Below are 19,782 nucleotides of genomic sequence, written 5' to 3'. Positions count from 1 at the left end.
AACATGCCACTCTAGTCTGGCCTGCAAAGTTTGTGCTGAAAAATCAGCTGATAGCCTTATGGGGTTTTTCTTGTAACTGTTCTCTTTTCTCTAGCTTGCTTTTAAAATTCTCTATCACTACTTTTTGCCATTTTAATTACTGTGTGTTTTGGAAGGTACCTCTTAGGGTTGAATTTGTTGAGGCCTCTTTGTGGCTCCTGGATCTGGATTTCTTTTTCCTTTCCTAGGTGTGGGAAGTTTTCAGCTATTATTTCTTTAAAGAAGTTTTATGTCTCCTTTTCTCTCTCTTCTCCTTCTGGAATCCCTTTAATGTGAATGCTTTAAGTTTGATGGTAATCTATTCTCATTTTTTATTATTTTTTCTCTCTCTTGTTCAGTTTGATTGCTTTCCATCTCTCTGTCCCCAGGTCATGCAACTATTCTTTTAATTCCTGCAGTCTACTATTCATTCCATCTAGTGTGTGTTTTAATGTGAGTTATTGAGTTCTTCAACCCTGATTATTTATGTTTTCTCTTCATTGAGGGTCTCATTGAGGTCCTCCACTCTTTTCGCAAGTCAAGTATCTTTATGAGATTACTTTATTAAAAAATTTTTTTTAACATCTTAATTTTATTCTATTTTTTTCAATGTTCCAAGATCCATTGTTTATGTACCACACGCAGTGGTCCATGTAATACGTGTCCTCCTTAATACCCACCACCAGGCTTACCCATCCCCCAACCCCTGTCCCCTCCAAAACCCTCAGTTTGTTTCTCAGAATCCAGTCTCTCATTGTTTATCTCCCCCTCTGATTTCCCCCAATTCACTTTTCCTTTCCTTCTCCTAATGTCCTCCATGTTATTCCTTATGCTCCACAAGTAAGTGCAACCATATGACAATTGACTTTCTCTGCTTGACTTATTTCACTCAGCATAATCTCACCCAAGAAGACATACAAATGGCTCACAGACACATGAAAAAATGTTCATCATCATTAGCCATCAGAGAAATTCAAATCAAAACCACATTGAGATACCACTTATATCAGTTAGAATGGCCAAAATTAACAGGACAAGAAACAACAAATTTTGGAGAGGATGTTGAGAAAGAGAACCCCCTTACACTGTTGATCAGAATGCATACTGGCGCAGCCACTTTGGAAAACGGTGTGGAGATTCCTCAAAAAATTATGAGATTACTTTAAATTCTCTGAAGCATATTACATCTGTTTCACTTAGGTCTCTTGCTGTCATTTTGTCTTGTTCTTTCATTTGGGACATGTTGCTCTGTGTCTTCATTTTATCTCTGTGTCTGTTTCTTTGTGTTGGGAAAATCAGCTATGTCTCTTGCTCAAGAGTAGTGGCCTTCTGAAGAACAGGCTCTGTGGTGCCCTGTAGTGTAATGTTGCCTGTTCACCAGAACCTGGCATTTCATGGGATATCTCCTGTGTGTGTTGTATATGCCGCGCTCTCGTGGTTGAGCTACATTCACCTTTAGCCCGGTCCTTCAGTGGTTCTCTTTGCCTGTTATAGGCATTAACAATACTGGGCCAGTCAGGGGCCACCTTGAGTTGGAGTTGGGTCAGGTCAGGCTTTTGTCAGAGCACAGTATTACTGGACTGCAGGGTGCTCTTCTTGTATTATTTCCTGGGAAGCTTTTGTTGGTGGTTGGGTGTGCAATCGGAGCAGATGTCCAATCCCAGCCCACTGCTGGGCCTATGGTTAAACTGGTTTGTATGGTTTTCTTCCCTCCTCCCTAGGGCAGGAGTGGTGGTGCTGGGAAGGTGCTGGGAAGCTGCTGAGGTGGTGCTGACCCCTGTTGGTGCTGCTTGCACACTGCCACACTTGTGGTACCACTTTGGATGGACTTTTGCTAAGAGTGTGTTGGAGGGAGTGAGTCTACAGGAGAATGCAAGGGTAGGTGTGGTGGTGGTGCATGTGATGTTAGCAAGGTTTGCACTGTTCTGCTTTGAGAGGAAGTCTATAGCCACTTTGGAAAACTCCTGCTAAAGCCAAGAGGCAGGGGCTGGGTCTGCAGGAGAGTACAGTGGTAAGAAGAGCTCTTAGCAAGCTAGATGGAGACTCTTTATGCTGAGATGATTCTTGCCAGGTGTCCATCTAGGCTGGGGTGCAGAGGAGGTAAATGGCACCTGCAAGCTCTTTTGTTCCTAGAGAAATCTCCCAAAGATCTCTGCTCCTCCAGTGCCTGCTCTGATATTAATAAACACATTTCTAGCTCATATACCCCAAGCAACTTTCAAACTGCTGTTTCTATACTGTATCTCAGTGGGTCTGTTATGATGTATCTTTTTTTTTTTAAAGATTGTATTTATTTATTTGACAGAGATCACAAGTAGGTGCAGTGAGCCCGATGTGGGACTTGATCCCAGGACCCTGAGATCATGACCTGAGCCGAAGGCAGAGGCTTAATCCACTGAGCCACCCAGGCGCCCTCTTATGATGTATCTTTAAGGGTGTAGACACCATTTCCTATTGCCATCCTGTTCTCCCAGAGCTGAGTATGCTGTTTTTCAAAGTTCTAGGTGTTAAGCCCCACTAATTTTAAGAACTCAAGAAGTGAAGCCCCTCTGGCTTTCAAAGCCAAATGTTGTGGGGACTTAACTTCCCAGTAGAGGTCCCCTTATGCCTGGGGTACCTGGTGTGGGGTCTGCTACTTCCCCGCTTGTTTCTACAGCACTGCTTCCACCCAGACTGTCCTGCATGTTAATTTGGCTCCCAACCACATCTCCACCCTCCCTTCCCTCTTCCATGTGGGCTTTTTTTCTACATTTACCTGTTGAGAGTCTTCGGTCATTTTCTGGGTTATTTACACTGATGTGGGCATTATCTAGGTGTATCCATGGGACAAGATGAACCTAGGATCCTCTTAACCTCAATCTTCCCCAAAGGCTTAATATATTTGTATCTTAGAAAGCCAAAATTATGGTTAGATCTGTGTTCCAACAGCCATTTTGATGTATAAAATCAGTCATTTTGAAAATGTTTATTCCCATGGTGGACACAGTGGTGGTATGTTGAACATATGAAATTGAGAAAGGCTTTTAGGAGCCTTTGCTATTTAGGGGTAATAAGTGTCCATATAAGCATGTGGGTCGTGACTTAAATAGATGTTTGGAATGGAACTCTTTATAGATTATACACTTGTCATATATCATGTTTCATTTTAGTTATTGACAACTGGTTATAGGTTGTATTATTCATTCTGAACTGTAGTTGCACAATTAAATACTTGTTTACTTTATGCATGACTAAGGAACTATTTATTTTGGTTAAATAACAGTGATATATTGAGAATTGCAGAGGCTACTTATGTATTCAGAGGCAACTGCTTCTTTATTGCTTGCAGGAAGAATATCAGAGAAGGAGGTGAGAGTGGAAACGTTTTTATGAGAAAATGGATTAGACAGTAGAAATTTCTAACCACAAACCAACAGGTTAAAAAGTACAGGAAAATGTGGTGGAGAAAATAGTACATATGCTAAATATATCAAAGTTTAAGTTTTTAATTAGTCACACATCTATATAATCCTTAGATTCTAAAGGCATGGTTGATTAAGATTAATGAAGATCATACTTAACTAGTTCAGAGATATTGGTCCTTTAATATCCAGAAGGACTAAAGTCATTTTTTGCTCTTGAAAATACCAGAAAATAACCAGTTTCTTTAGGCTGCCTCTTCTGACTCCAATCAAAGCTTCTTTGTTACTTGTAGGATTCAGCCACATAGGGATGAAGCATTTCAGACATTGAGAAATATGCTATTTTATTTCCTTCTACTACTTGACTTAGCATAGACTACTTGATCCATTACAAGAGCAACCCAAACAAGAGAAAAGCTGAGATGCTCTTAAATTAATGCTTGTTTAAAGACTGAGATTGGACTTGTTAGTGATAATAACTCACGGAAAAAGCTAAGGATAGATTCGAAAGGGAAGGACTTTTGTTAATTAGTGGGTGTGTAAGAATCGTCTGGCACAGGGGTTGACTCTAGCCTGATGTGCTGTGGATGAGCAGCACATAAGGGAGCAGCTGCATAAGTGTGCAAGTGATTAGTCTGTATTTCCAGATCACCTCCACTGCTCTTCATTTACAATTACTTCCTTTTGGCTGGAAGATATGCTGCCAAGCTGGCACCTCGTTCTCCCAAACGCCTTCTTTCTGCCAGTTTACAGGGGAGTGTTTTGGAGAAATACTGCCAAAACTTCTTTTCCCTTCTCGCAGATTAAATAAATTACATCTGCTTAACATATGCAGTCTCTGTTGGCCCAGGAAGCCAGACAAAAGCTCTCTGGATGATGACCTCAACTGATATTTTGTCTTCTAAAAATGTATTCAGTTGGGGAGGGAATATTGTGCATGGCACAAAATCTTTGTTCTCTCTTTAGTTGCAATTGCGAGCTCACCTGTTGGCTCTACCACTTACTGTATGACCTTGAGCAAGTCACTTCACTTTCTCAGTATCTAAATATTCTTCTTTATGCATTGAAGACAACATTTACTTTTATATAATTGAGGTAAATAGTGAAAGGTCTTTGGTTTCTATATGTAATGAAATACAAATCGAAATCCCACTGGGATTTATTTTCCTTCTCCCAGGATAGGGAGATAATACTTGTCAAATTGATTTTAAATTTTCTCTAGGAAAGTTAAATATATGAAAACAAATTTTCATATATTTCTTAACACTGCATGAGGGAGACTTGCCCTACCCAGTCAGACAAACTGTAATGTGGTACAGCAGGATGATGCACAAACCAGCAAAAGAGAACGAAAAAAGGTTTGTAGCATATAATAAAATATTTTAAATTAGTAGAGCTTGTGTATTTTGTTCAACAAATGGGATGGAATAGCTAAATGTCCATTTGGAGGAAAAATAGAAGTTTGATCTTTTATTTTAGGCTGTAGTGATTTCCCCCTTAATGCACTTGGATCCCCAAATCTCAAGGGCTCCTTTCATCTAAAGAATGATTTTTGTCATTAAAGCCTTAACAGTTATCCACCTAAGTGATAGATAAAGGCAGGATTGGACAAAATCATTAAAGAAGAGTGCCAAGAGGCCTGCGGTTGGGATATTAAGGTATGTGTACACTTAGGATGCAGGTGGAAAAAAGGGGACCAAAGGTGGGTAGCAACAGGACAGTGTCAATTAAAAACATTTTTTTTTTTTTTAAATCATGGGATCTGAGAGATGAAAGTTTCAAATAAGGTAGAGGAAGGTCAAACGAAGAGAGGTAAAGAAAGTTGAGGCTTGGAAAGGGCCTGATGGGTTCAACAAGTGGGATATGACCAGCTTTCTTTAAGAAAGAATTTTTCTAATACACATATGGTCCCTGACTTAAGATGGCTTGACTTAACGATTTTTCTACTTTACAGTAATGCAAAAACAATACACACAGCAGAAACCACACTTTGAATTTTGGATTTTGATCTTTTTCCAGGCTAGTGATATACAGTACAATACGCTCATGATGCTGGACAGTGGCAGTGAGCCACAGCAACTAGGCAGGCACGCAGTCATGAGGGTAAACAATCAATATACTCAGCACTATTCTGTACTCACATAACCATTGTTTTTCACTTTCAGTATAGTACTCAATTACATAGATACTCAATGCTCAATTAATATTTTTTAAAGATTTATTTATTTTAGAGAGAGAGAGAACAAGTGTGCACAAGTGGTGGGGGGCAGAGAGAGAGCATCTTCAAGCAGACTCCCCACTGAGTGTGTAGCCTCACATGCTAGATCCCATGTCCTGTGAGATCATGAACTGAGCCAAAACCAAGAATTGACACTTAACCAACTGAGCCACTCAGGTGCCCCTACTTTTTATTATAAATTAGGTTTTAGGTTAGATAATTTTGCCTAACTGTAGGCTAATGTGACTACTTTAAACACATTTAACTCAAGCTTGTCTATGCTATGATGTTTGGTAAGTTAGGTGTATTAAATGCATTTTTGTCTTTTAATATTTGCAATTTATGATGGTTTCTTGGAACATAACCCCATTATAAGTTGAAGACTTGTATTAAAATTAAGCAGGATTCAGTGTGGTGACAGCACGTCCAAACTAACAAAGCTCTTCCATATAATGAAAGAGATGAACTCAAGCTTAAAGGGGAAATAATTGGGGAAAAATATCCAGACTCAACTGAACTGAATTTGAATCTGCTTCTGAGCTGTGATATAATATTCTATGTCCTAGACACTATGTTAGATGTCAACCAATTCTCAGAACAAGGCTACAAGGTTGATGCTGTTTTCACTTTATAGATGAGGATTTGTAAACCAATATATCCAGTACTTACTAACCAGTTTTGGTAAGTTATTTAAGTAGTGTAAGACTTTAAATTTTTAAATTTAAATTGACATACAATATTATATTAGTTTCAGCTATAAAGCATATTGATTTGAAGCTTTATACATTAGTCAGTGCTCACCATGACCATACTTACCATCTGTCACCATATAAGTTTACTACAATATTATTGACTAGATGCCCTGTGCTGTACTTTTCAGCTTCAGGACTTATTTTATAACTGGAAGTTTGTGCCTCCTAATCCCCTTTATCTATTTTGCATGTTTCACTAGACTGCTTCTCCCTCTGGCAACCACCACTTTGTTCTCTGTACTTAAAAGTCTGGTTTTTGGGGCGCCTGGGTGGCTCAGTGGGTTAAGCCGCTGCCTTCGGCTCGGGTCATGATCTCAGAGTCCTGGGATCGAGCCCCGCATCGGGCTCTCTGCTCTCTAGGGGAGCCTGCTTCCTCCTCTCTCTCTACCTGCCTCTCTGCCTGCTTGTGATCTCTCTGTCAAAAAAAAAAAAAAAAAAAAAAAAAAAAAAATTAAAAAAAAAAAGTCTGGTTTTCTAATTTGTTAATTTGTGTGTTTGTTTTTAGATTCCACATATAAGTGAAATCATACAGTATTTGTGTTTCTTTCTGACTTATTTCACTTAGCATAATACCCTCTTGGTTCATCCATGTTGTCCCAAATGGCAAGATCTCATTTATTTTTATTCTTATATCTGTGTAATATTCCTGTGTGTGTGTGTGTGTGTGTGTGTGTGTGTGTGTGTAATCACATCTTTATCCATTCCTGTGTCGATGGACACCTAGATGGTTCCATATTTTGGCTATTGTAAACTATGCTGCAATAAAGGTAAGAGGGCATATATCTTTTCAAATTAGTGTTTTCATATTCTTTGGTTCAAGAGCCAGTAGTGGAATTACTGGATCACTTGGCATTTCTATTGTTAGTTTTTTGAGGAATCTCTATGTTTTTCACAGTGGCTGCACCAAGTGTTATTCCTACCGGTAGCGCAGGAGCATTCCTGATTCTGCACTTGCTCACCAAAACTTCTTAGATCTTCTTTTAATACTAGCCATTTTGACTTGTGTGAGATGATGTCTCTTTGTCGTTTTGATTTGTGTTTCCCCAGTGATTAGTGATGTTGAGGCTCTTCAGGTGTGTTTTGGCAATCTCTCTGTTCTTTGGAAAAAAGTCTGTTCAGGTCCTCTGACCATTTTTAAATCTGATTGTTCTTTTTGTGTTGAGTTGTATCAGTTCTTTATATATTTTGGATATCAACCCTTTATCAGTATATCATTTGCAAATATCTTCTCCCATTCAGTAGGCTGGCTTTTTGTTTTGTTGATAGTTTCTTTTGTTGTGCAAAAACTTTATATTTTGATATAATTCCAGTAGTTTATTTTTGCTTTTATGTCCCTTGCTTGAGACCACCTATTCATAAATATATGGCTGAGACTGATGTCTACAAAATTACTCCTGTATTTTCTTTTAGCATTTTTATCATCTCAGGCCTCATATTTAGGTCTTTAATGCATTTTGAGTTTATTTTTGTGTGTGTAAGAAAATGATCCAGTTTCATGGGTCACAAATCAGGCCTCAACCAGTACCAAAAGACTGGGATTGTTCCCTGCATATTTTCAGACCAAGGTGCTTTGAAACTTGAACTCAGTCACAAGAGGAAATTTGGAAAGAACTCAGATACATGGAGGCTAATATATGGAGCATCCTACTAAAGAATGAATCGGTCAGCCAGCAAATCAATGAAGAATTAAAACAAAATTTCTGTTTAATTTAATGGAAACAAATGAAAATGAAAACACAACTGTTCAAAACCTTTGGGATGCAGCATTCTACCACTGTTGTTCAACATAGTACTAGAAGTCCTAGCCTCAGAAATCAGACAAAAAAAGAAATAAAAGGCATCCATATCAGTTGTGTTTCTTTGCATTAACAAACAGAAGAAAGAGGAATTGAGGAATCAATCCCATTTTCACCAAAAACCGTAAGATATTTAGGAATAAACCTAACCAAAGAGGCAGAGAATCTGTAGAGTACAGAGGATCTGTACTCTAAAAACTATAGAACACTCATGAAAGAAATTGAGGGAGACACAAAGAAATGGAGAAACTTTCCATGCTCGTGGACTGGAAGAACAAATATTGCCAAAATGTCTATGTTACCTAGAGAAAGCTATACATTCAATGCAATCCCTATCAAAATACCATCAACTTTTTTCACAGAGCTAGAACAAATAATCTTAAAATTTGTATGGAACCACCAAAGACCCCAAATAGCCAGAATAATGTTGAAAAAGAAAACCAAAGATAATGGTATCACAATTCCTGACTTTAAGCTCTATTACAAAGTTGTAATAATCAAAACAGCATGGTACTGACACAAAAAACAGACACATAGATCAATGGAACAGAATAGAGAACTCAGAAATGGACCCTCAACTCTATGGTTCACGAATCTTCAACAAAGCAGAAAGAATATTCAATTTGGAAAAACAACAGTCTCTTCAACAAATGGTGTTGGGAAAATTGGACAGCCAGATTCAGAAGAATGAAACTGAAGCATTTTCTTACACCATACACAAAATTAGGTTCAAAATGGATGAAAGACCTAAATGTAAGACAGACACCTGTCAAAATCCTAGAGGAGAACTCAGGCAGCCACCTCTGTGAACTTGGCCACAGCAACTTATTGCTAGACATGTCTCCAGAGGCAAAAATGAACTATTGAGACTTCATCAAGATAAAAAGCTTATGAACAACAAAGGAAGTAGTCAACAAAACCAAAAGACAACTGACAGAATGGGAAAAGATACTTGCAAATGACCTATCAGATAAAGGGCTAGCATCCAAGATATATAAAGAACTTAACAAACTCAATACCCAAAGAACAAATAATTCAGTCAAGAAAAGGCAGAGGACATGAACACACACTTCTCCAAGGAAGCATCCAAACAGTGAATAAATACATGAAAAAATGCTTAATATCACAGGGAGATAAAATCAAACCCAAATGAGATACTACCTCACACCAGTCAGAATGGCTAAAATTAACAAGTCAGGAAATGACAGATGTTGGCAAGGATTCGGAGAAAGGAGAACTCTCTAACACTGTTGGTGGGAATGCAAGGTGGTGCAGCCACTCTGAAAAACAGTATGGAGGTTCCTCAAAAAGTTGAAAATAAAACTATCCTGTGATCCAGCAATTGCACTACTAGGCACTTACCCCAAAGATAAAAATGTAGTGATCCAAAGAGGCACCTATACCCCCAATGTTTGTAGTAGCTATGTCCACAATAGCCAAATAGTGGTAAGAGCCTAGACATCCATCGACAGATAAATGGATAAGGAAGATGGGGTATATATATGTAATGGAATACTACTCAGCCATAAAAAATGAAATTTTGCCATTTGCAAGGACATGGATGGAACTAGAGGGTATTATACTAAACAAGTAAGTCTATCAGAGAAATACAATTATCATATGATCTCACTCAGATGTGGAATTTAAGAAACAAAACAAGAGGGTCATAGGAGAAGAGAGGGGAAAAAAAACACGATAAATTCAGAGAGGGAGACAAACCATAAGAGACTCCTAATCATAGAAAACAAACTGAAGGTTTACTGAAGGGTGGGGGTTGGGGGATGGGTAGCTGGGTGATGGACGTTAAGGAGGACATGTGATGTAATGAGCACTGGGTATTACATAAGATTGATGAATCAGTGACCTCTGCCTCTGAAACTAATAAAATACGTTAATTAACTGAATTTAAATAAAAACATTTTTAAAAAGTGATCTAGTTTCATTCTTTTGTATGTAGTTGTCCAGTTTTCCCAGCACCATTTATTATATAGCCTGTTTTCCTCTCGTGTATCTTGTCCCCATTGTTGTAGGTAAATTGACCAGATAAGCATGGGTTTATTTCTAAAATTTCCAATTCTTGGGGCGCCTGGGTGGCTCAGTGGGTTAAGCCTCTGCCTTCGGTTCGGGTCATGATCCCAGGGTCCTGGGATCGAGCCCCACATTGGGCTGTCTGCTCGGCGGGGAGCCTGCTTCCCTTCCTCTCTCTCTGCCTGACTCTCTGCCTACTTGTGATCTCTGTCTGCCAAATAAATAAAATCTTTAAAAAAAAAATTAAAAAAAAATTTCCAATTCTTTTCCATTGATGAATGTGTCTATATTGTTGGATTGCTTTGAACTGTAGGTTACTTTGGATAGTATAGACATTTTAACAGTGTTCTTCTGAACCATGAATATGGTATATCTATCCATTTGTCTTCCAATTTCTTTCATCAGAGTTTCATATATGAGTACACAGTATAGGTCTTTCACTTTCATAAATTTATTCCTAGGTTATTTTATCCTTTTTGGTGCAATTATAATTTTTTTAAATTAAAGTATTGTTGAGTCACAGTTGAATTAGTTTCAGATGTATAAGATAAGATAGTGATTCACCAAGCTTATACATTATGCTATGGTCACCATGCATGTAGCTATCATCTGTCACCTGACATTGCTATTTTAATACCATTGACTGTATATCCTATGATGTATTCCCTGTGATTTATTTATTCTGTAACTGGAAGCCTATATCTCTCAATCCACTTTACCCATTTTGCTCATGTCCCACCCTCTCCCCTCTGATACCCATCCATTTGTTCTCCATATTTATGGGTCTGCTTCTGATTATTTCTTAGATTCCACTTATAAGTGAAATTATATGTGTTTCTCTGACATTTCAATTGGCATAAACTCCCTTGGTTCATCCATATTGTCCCAAATGGGAATATCTTTCTTTTTATGGCTGAGTAATACTTCATCGTGTATACTACCATCTCTTCATTATCTACCAATGGGACACTGTGTTGCTTCCACATCTTGACTATTGTAAATAATGCTGCAAAAAACATATGGGTACATATTTTTAAATTAGTGTTTTTATATTCTTTCAGTAAATATCTAGTATTGGAATTACTGGATCTTATGTTTTTTTTTTTAATTTTTTGAGGAACCTCTCTACTGTAGTTTTCCACAGTGACTGCACAAGTTTATATTCCCACCAGCAGTGCATGAGAGTTCCCTTTTCTCCAAAAGTTCTTGTCTTTTTGATACTAGCCATTCTAATTGGTGTGAATGGGCAGAGGACAATTTCTCATTGTGGTTTTGATTTGTGTTTCTCTGATGATTAGCGGTGTTGAGCATCTTTATATGGGCTTGTCATCTGTAGGTCTTTTTATTTTTAAATTTCTTTTCGGTGCTCCAGAATTCATTATTTATGTACCACACCCAGTGCTCCATGCAATACGTGCCCTCCATAATACCCACCAGCAGGCTCACCCAACCTTTCACCTCCCTCCCCTCCAAAATCCTCAGTTCCTCAGAATCCATAGTCTCTCATGGTTCATCTCCCCCTCTAATTTCCCCCAGCTCCCTTCTACTCTCCATCTCCCCATGTCCTCCATGTTATTCCTGATGCTCCACAAATAAGCAAAACCATATGATAATTGACTCTCTCTGCTTATTTCACTCAGGGTCTGTTCAGGTCCTTTGGCCATTGTTTTAATCAGATTGTTTGATTCTTTTGGTGTTGAGGTGTACAAATTCTTTACATGTTTTTGACATTAGTCCCTTAAAAGATATGTCATTTACAAATATCTTCTCTTATCAACTAGGTTGTCTTTTTGTTTTGTTGATGGTTTACTTTGCTGTGTAAAGGCTTTTTTCTTTCTTTTTTCTTCCCTTGCCTTAGGAGGCCTATCTAGAAAAATGTTGCTGAAAAAATTTCTCTGACTATGGCAAAGGCCATAGTCAGAGAAATTACTGCCTATGTTTCTTCCAGATATTTTATAGTTTCATGTCTCCCATGTAGGTCTTTAATGCATTTGGTGTTTATTTTTGTGTGTCACGTAAGGGGTTCTGTTTCATTCTTTTGCAGGTAGCTGTCCAGTTGTCCCCATACCATTTATTGAGTAGACTGTCTTCTTCCAACCATGTATTTTGCATCTTTTATTGTAGATTAATTGACCATATAAGTGTGGGCTTATATCTGAGCTCTCTATTCTCTTCCATAATCTATGTATCTATTTTTGTGCAAGTACCATACTGTTTTGATTACTAGAGCTTTGTAGTAGTTCTTGAAATCTTGCATTGTGATATCACCTGCTTAGTTCTTCAGTGTCAAGTTTCCTTGGCTATTCAGGGTCTTTTGTGGTTTTTTAAACATTTCAGGATTCTTTGGTCTAGTTCTTTCAAAAATGCTGTTGGTATTTTGATAGAGAATACATTTAATTGGTAGATTGCTTTAGGTCTTGTAGACATTTTAATGATATTAATTCTCCCAGTACATGAACACAGTGTATCTTTCCACTTGTTTGTGTTGTCTTTATTCTCTTTCATCACTGTTGCATAGTCTTCAGCATACAGGGCTTTCAAATCCTTGGTTGTGTACTACTAGGTGTTTTATTCCTTTTGGTATAATTGTAACTTGAATTATTTATCTTTCTGCCACTTCATTATTAGTGTAGAGATATACAGGTCATAATTTTAAGTATTAATTTTATATCCTGCAACTTTAGTTGAGGATTCTTTGAATTCTTTGAATATTGCTCATAGTTTTAGGTGGTCTTTAGGGTTTCTATGTATAGTACTATGTCATCTGCAAAGAGTGACAACTTAATTTCTTCCTTACCAATGGGTAGATGCTTTCCTTTCCTGTCTGATTGCTGTAGCTAGGCCTTTCCGTATTATGTTGAATAAAAGAGGCAAGAGTGAACATTCTTGTTTCATTCATGCTCATAGAGGAAAAGCTCTATGTATCCTCATTGACTAAGATCCTAGCTGTGGGTTTTCATGTTCTCTTTTATCAAATTGAGATATGTTCCCTCTAAATCCACTATATTACGATATTAAGAATTTTTATGAGAAACATGAATTTTGTCAAATGCTTTTTCTGCATCTATTGAGATGATCACAATACTTATCGTTTGTTAATGTGATATATCATGTTGATTGATTTACGAAGATTGAACTGTTCTTACATCCTCCAAATAAATCCCACTTGATTATGGTGAATGGTTCTTTTATGTATTGTTGAATGCAGTTTGCTAATCTTTTGTTGATGATTTTTGTATTTTTGTTCATCAGGGATACTGGCCGGTAGGTTTCCTTTTCTTCCCTGTAGTATCTTTGAATTTGATATCAAAGCAATGCTAGTCCCATAGAATGTGTTTGGAAACTTTCCTTCCTCTTTTATTTTTTGGAATAGTTTGAGGACAATAGGTATCCATTCTTTTTTAAATGTTTCATGGAATTCATTTGTGAATCTGTCAGGTCCTGGATTTTTGTTTGTTGGGAGTTTCCTCACACCCCCTCCATTACCAATCAATTTCATTACTAGTAATTGGTCTGTTCAGATTTTCTATTTCTTCCTGATTTGGTTTTGGAAGATTCTATATTTCTAGGAATTTATCCATTTCTTCCAAGTGGTCTCATTCTTTGGCATACAATTTTTTCTAATAATTCTAATAAGTCTAATAAGTCTAATAATTCTTTTCATTTCTGAGGTGTCAGGTTTTTTTTTCATTTATTTTTTTTGTCCTCTTTTCTTGATAAACTCTAATTTTCTATCAATTTTATCTTTTAAAGAACTAGCTCTTGATTTTGTTGACCTATTTATTTTAGTCTCTATTACATTTATTTCTGTTCTGATCTTTATTACTCCCTTCCAACACTGGGTTTTGTTTGCTCTTTTTCTAGTTCCTGTAGATATAAAGTAGATTGAGATTTTTCTTGTTTCTGGAAGTAGTCCTGTCTCTACAAATTTCCCTCTTTGGGACACAGCGAAAGCTGTTCTAAGATTTTTGACTGTTGTATTTTCATTTACTTTAGTCTTCAAGTACTTTAAAAATTTTCTCTGTGAATACTTCATTTGATCCATGTCATGTAGTAGTGTTTTATTTGACCTCCAAGTATTTGTGTTTTCCATTTTGTTTTCTTGTTATTGATTTCTAGTTTCATACCATTGTGGTCAGAGAAGATGCATATTACTTCATTCTTAAAATTATTGAGTCTTGCATTGTGGTTTAGCCTATGATCTATTCTGGAGAATGTCCCATGTGCACTTGAAAAGACTCTAATCTTGTTTTGGATGGAATGTTCTGTATATGTCCAACAGGTCTAACATGTCATTTTAAAGATACTGTTGGAGTGCCTGAATGGCTCAGTCAGTTGAGCATCCAACTCTGGATTTCAGCTCAGGACATGATCTCAGGGTTGTGAGATCAACCCCCCACTGGGTACCATGCTCAGCAGGGAGTCTGCTTAAGATTCTTTCCCTCTCCCTCTGCTCCTGCTTGCATGCTGTCTCTAAAATAACTGAATAAATCTAAAGACACTGTTGATTCCCTCTAGCATATATTTCATTTATTATATTCCTAACTCTGATTCTTTTTTATATTTTCTGTTGGCATTTTCACTGAGTTCTTCCATTCTCCTCTGTAGTCTGGCGAGCTTCTTTATGACCGTTACTTTTAATTCTTTATCAAGTAGATTGGTTATCTCCATTTTGTCTAATTCATTTTTTGAGGTTTTGTCTTATTTGGAGCAAATCCCTTTGTCTCCTCATATTGCCTGACTTTGTGTTTATTCCTATTAATTAGGCAGAACAGCTACTTCTAACATTGAAGGAATGGTCTTGTGTATGGTCACCTATGTAGACTGGCTGGTTGGAGTTGTAGCTGGCATGAGCTTGGTGGTTCTGGGGCATTCCATGCTGGGCTTCCTTAATGGGATGGCTAGAACTATAGTGGGCATGGGCTAGGGTATTCCCTCAACTCCATGCAGATGGTGTCCTGGCAGGATCACTAAAGCCAAAGTTGGTTCAAACTGGAGTGTGCTGGGGTTCTCTGCATGGAGGACACCTAGTGGGTTAGGTGGAGGCAAAGAGGGGTGCAGGCTGGGGTGTCCTGAGCACCCTGTGCAGGGACGGTGGCTAGAGCCATGGTGTAGCATGGTCTGGGATATCCTGGGGTGCTCCATACAGTGGGTCCCCTGACAAGAGAGCTGTATCTGAACTGGGTGCATGGTGGGGTATCCTGGAATGCTTAGTTCATGGGATGCTCTGGCAGAGCAACTAGAGCCATGGCTGGTGTGGGTTAGGTTGTCTCAGCATATTCAGTTCAGGGTTTGCCCTGGTCAGGTGGCTACAGTTGAGGCACGGTACAGACTATGAGCTCCTGGGATGCTCTGTGCAGGTGAGTCCTGAAACTCTCTTGAGCTAGGGGTGTCAAACATAGCAAGAATTAGGAGATAAAAAAAACATGTTCCTGGAGTGTTCCACGATGTTTTGTGCTTTTGTCACTTTGGCAGGATGGCTGCAGCTGTAATGAGTGCTGAGCAGGGGTGTCTTGGTATGTGGCATGCTGGAGGCTGTCTTATTTGGATGGCTTGGTCTGGTGTGGGCTAGAGGCCAGGGGCTCATTGTGGCAGTAGGCTAGCTAGGTTGCCTGTACTGTATTCCTGTCCATGCTAACAAGGTGGAGAGGGAATGTAAATAGTGGTGCTCACCAGTACCTCCAGTGCAGAGTTCTTGCTGCTCTCCTGCTGTGTGGTGGTGGTAGGGCTGGATCCTTTATAAGCTAGTTGCTTTTAATTTGTGGCTTTCTTTCTGTGGCCTAGGGCAGATGCATCTGCTCGTAGTTCCTTAGTACTATCCCTCCCCATTGTTATTCGCATTGTTGGGACTGTGGGTTATCTTCATTAATATATCTCCATCTTTCTCGCAGTTATGTGGTTTTTTTGTGCACAAGCTGTTCAGTCAGTCAGCTTTCACTTCTCCTTCAGGAGGAATTGCTCCACAAATAGTTTTATATTTGGTGTGTCTGTGAAAGAGGTGAGTTTGTAGTCTTCCTAAGACATCATCTTGGACTAGTCTCCAATGGGATTTTTAAATTTCTTTCTTCTACTGCATTATAGTATATAGAAATGTAACACATTTCTGCTATTAATTTTGTATAGTGCAACTTTATTGAATTCATTTATCTGTCCTTTGGTGGAGTCTTGGGTTTTCTATAATTAGAAAATATATCTATCTGCAAATAGCGATAGTTTATCTTCTAATTTGGATGCCTTCCCTTTTTCTTTTGATTGCTGCCGCTAGTACTTCCTGCCAATGTTATGTTGAAAAGTGCAAGAGTGGATCTTATTTCTGGTCTTAGGGAGAAGGCTTTTAGTTTTTCACTTTTCAGTGTGACATTGGTTGTGGGTTTTTCATATTTGGTTTATCATGTTGTGGTATGTTCTGTCTGAACCCAATTTGTGGAGTTATCATGAATGGGTGTTATATTATGTCAAATGCTTTTTCTGTATCTCTTGAGGGGATATGGTTTTTAGTCTTTCCTCTTAATGTGATATATCACATTGACTTACTTTTGAATATTAACACTTTTTATTCTAGAATAAATCACTTGATAATGGTGATTTTTTTAATGTACTGGTGAATTCAGTTTGATGCAATTTTGTTCAGCGTTTTTTCTATCTATGTTCATCAGATATGTTGACCTGTAGTTTTTTGCTTTGCTTTTTTTGTAAAGTTTTAGTCTGGTTTTGGTATCAGGCTAATACTGGCGTCACAGAATACATCTGGCTATTTTCCTTCCTCTTCTATATTTGTGGAATAGTTTGAGAACAGGCATTAACTTGCTTAAATTCACCTATGAAGCTATCTGGTCCTGAGTTTTTTTCAATTACTAGTAATGAAATTGAATGGGTAATCAGTTAGTTCATATTTTCTCCCTGATTTAATTTTAGAAGATTGTATGTCCCTAGGAATTTATCCATTTCTCCCAAGTTGTCCAATTTGTTGGCATATAATTTTTCATAGTAGTTTCTTGCGATCTTTTACATATCTGTGGTATTGCTTGTTATTTCTCTTCATGCCAGATTTATTTGGGTCTCTTCTTGATATATCTGGTAAAGGTTTATCAGTTTTGTGTATCTTTTCAAGTTTATTTCCACTCTAATCTTTATTCCTTGCTTTCTTCTACTAGCTTTGGGCTTTGTCTTTTTCTGGATCCTTTAGGTGTAAGGTTAGGTTGAGATTTCTCTTGTTGCTTGAGAATGCTATAAACTTTCCTGTTAGAACTGCTTTTGCTGGGACGCCTGGGTGGCTCAGTTGGTTAAGCAGCTGCCTTCGGCTCAGGTCATGATCCCAGCGTCCTGGGATCGAGTCCCGCATCGGGCTCCTTGCTCATCAGGGAGCCTGCTTCTTCCTCTGCCTCTGCCTGCCATTCTGTCTTCCTGTGCTTGCTCTCTCTCCCTCTCTCTCTGACAAATAAATAAATAAAATCTTTAAAAAAAAAAAAAAAAAAAAGAACTGTTTTTGCTGTGCCCCAAAGATTTTGTACCATAATGTTTTCATTTACATTTTTCTCCATGAATTTTTTTCATACCTTTTTTTTTCATTGACCCATTGGTTTAATACCATGTTGTTGAGCCTCTGTATTTGCATTTTATTTTTGTTTTCCAGTTCTTGTAACTTATTTCTAGGTACTGTTGTGGTTAGAAAAGATGCTTGATATGATTTCAGTCTTTTTAAATTGAGATTTGTTTTGTGGTGTAATATATGATCTATCCTGGAGAATATTCCATGTACGCTTAAATAATGTGTATTCCATTGTTTTTGGATGGATATCTTAGGTCCATCTGGTGTAATGTGTTGTTTAAAGCCAGAAGACCTTAATATTAAAGTAGGATAAAGCTACCTACCTCATCACTGTTCTGAAGATTAAATCATTATAAACATTTATCTACGTACATATGTAGACACCCAAATATATAAATGTACATAGTAACACTTACCTGGATTTTTATATGTATTTCTGGTACCATACCGTGAGGGGAGAAAACCCAATGCCTAAGGTACATATGTTCATGGTGGCATAACTGAATTCAACTGTAGGCTGCTTTTTATATGTTAAAATTATATTGAACTATCATCTTTGACATACAGGCTTCTCTTCTTTTGTAGGTAGTGGATGTAAGTAGAGAAGGCAAAGAAGAAGTATTCTATGGGCCTACACTCCCTTTTGCTTCCAATGGAATAGCTGCATGCTTTCTTCCAGCTCCATATTTCACATGCCCTAACCTTCAGACTCTTCAAGTGCCTCATCACAGAATTGGGACCATCTGAAAGGCAATGCTTTGTTAATAACTATCCTGAACAGAAGAAAAGTTTCATTTTTGGATATTGAGCATGAAAAGACTCAGTGCTCAATTGCTTCCTTGTTTTGTTTTATATGTCTTATATTCAGATAAACATTAGCAAAAAATGAACAGTTTTCTAAAACACATTACTGAAAACTCGTGTCACCCTTCTCTTTGTGGGTCAATATACAATATATATGACTTTTACTGTGGTGTAGCTTAGTACCAACTTAATGGTCCATAATTGTTCCATGGGTCTTTAGAGCCTTCGTGTATACTTTTTCTAAATCAGTGCTGTCTAGGAAAACAGGACAATGTTAGTAAGGAATTTATTTCACAAGTACTGTCCTCAGTGGTCTTTAAAAAAATATTCAGTAGTTAATTTCCTTCCTACTTAAAACCTGGGTTTGTAATTTTTCTTTTAAAAATTTAACATTATGCAGCCCCACTCGGTATAGACTCAGCATTATGACATTATAAAATTTTAAATGCCATATTTTATTCAAGGTAATACGAATAATAGAAGTACATCAGAACAGCAGTTGGAATACCCATATTTTTTGACTTGGTTAATCTGTGACCTTGGGCGAGGGCTTACCTTTCTGTACTTGTTTTTCCACTTTTTAAGGAGGATAATTATTGATTTCCATATAAATTCAGAAGAATTCTGTGAAGATTAGGGAAATGCTAAGTACTTCGCTGAAGAAAAAAAAGTTACTCAAATTACAAGGTATTTTACAGTGTTTAGAACCTCGTAACTGAAAAAGGAGGTTATTTTTGAAATTAAATAATTACTAAATAGAACTTGAAACACATATTATGGAATAAATGATTCGAAAAGCATGTGAAAGATATGCTAATTAGGAAAAGGGGGGTTTACCAAAGCCAAAGATTCCCAAGTCTGTACAAATTTCTTGCTTCAAATAATAATTTAAACTTCTCATTTAAACTCATTTAGTGAAAAATGACATTTAAGCTAAAAAAAAATTAGTTATACTAATTTTGGCACCATAAAGTGCTCTGACATAAATCTGAACCTAGACTTGGTAATTCTAATAAAAGTTTTTCCACTTTGTTAAAGGTTATGTCAATCTTGAGGACTTGTGGGATTCTTTTCCACCACCAATACATATTTTATTACTACAAATTTTTAATAATGCATAAGAATTATTTAGGTGAGGTTTTTGGATTTGCTTTGTCTATAGCAAAAATATACACATAAAATAAAACTCAATCACCTTTGAACATAAATTCAAGAA

At 37.4% G+C, this 19,782-nt stretch overlaps 1 protein-coding gene across 1 annotated transcript in view; it reads left to right on the top strand.

Moving 5' to 3' along the window:
• Positions 1-18,883, top strand: part of LOC111158304 (kelch like family member 32) — a 201,235-nt gene extending 182,352 nt beyond the window's left edge. The window contains exon 10 of the mRNA XM_022520257.1: positions 18,348-18,883. Coding sequence (XP_022375965.1) covers positions 18,348-18,509 — 162 coding nt within the window. The 3' untranslated portion in view covers positions 18,510-18,883. The remainder of the gene's footprint in view (positions 1-18,347) is intronic.
• The last annotated feature ends 899 nt before the right edge of the window (positions 18,884-19,782 follow it).

Source organism: Enhydra lutris, unplaced genomic scaffold (assembly GCF_002288905.1).
Source record: "Enhydra lutris kenyoni isolate GAN:26980312 unplaced genomic scaffold, ASM228890v2 scaffoldscaffold58, whole genome shotgun sequence".
In the NCBI taxonomy this organism is placed as follows: domain Eukaryota; kingdom Metazoa; phylum Chordata; class Mammalia; order Carnivora; family Mustelidae; genus Enhydra; species Enhydra lutris.
This window is presented reverse-complemented; position numbering and strand designations above follow the sequence as displayed.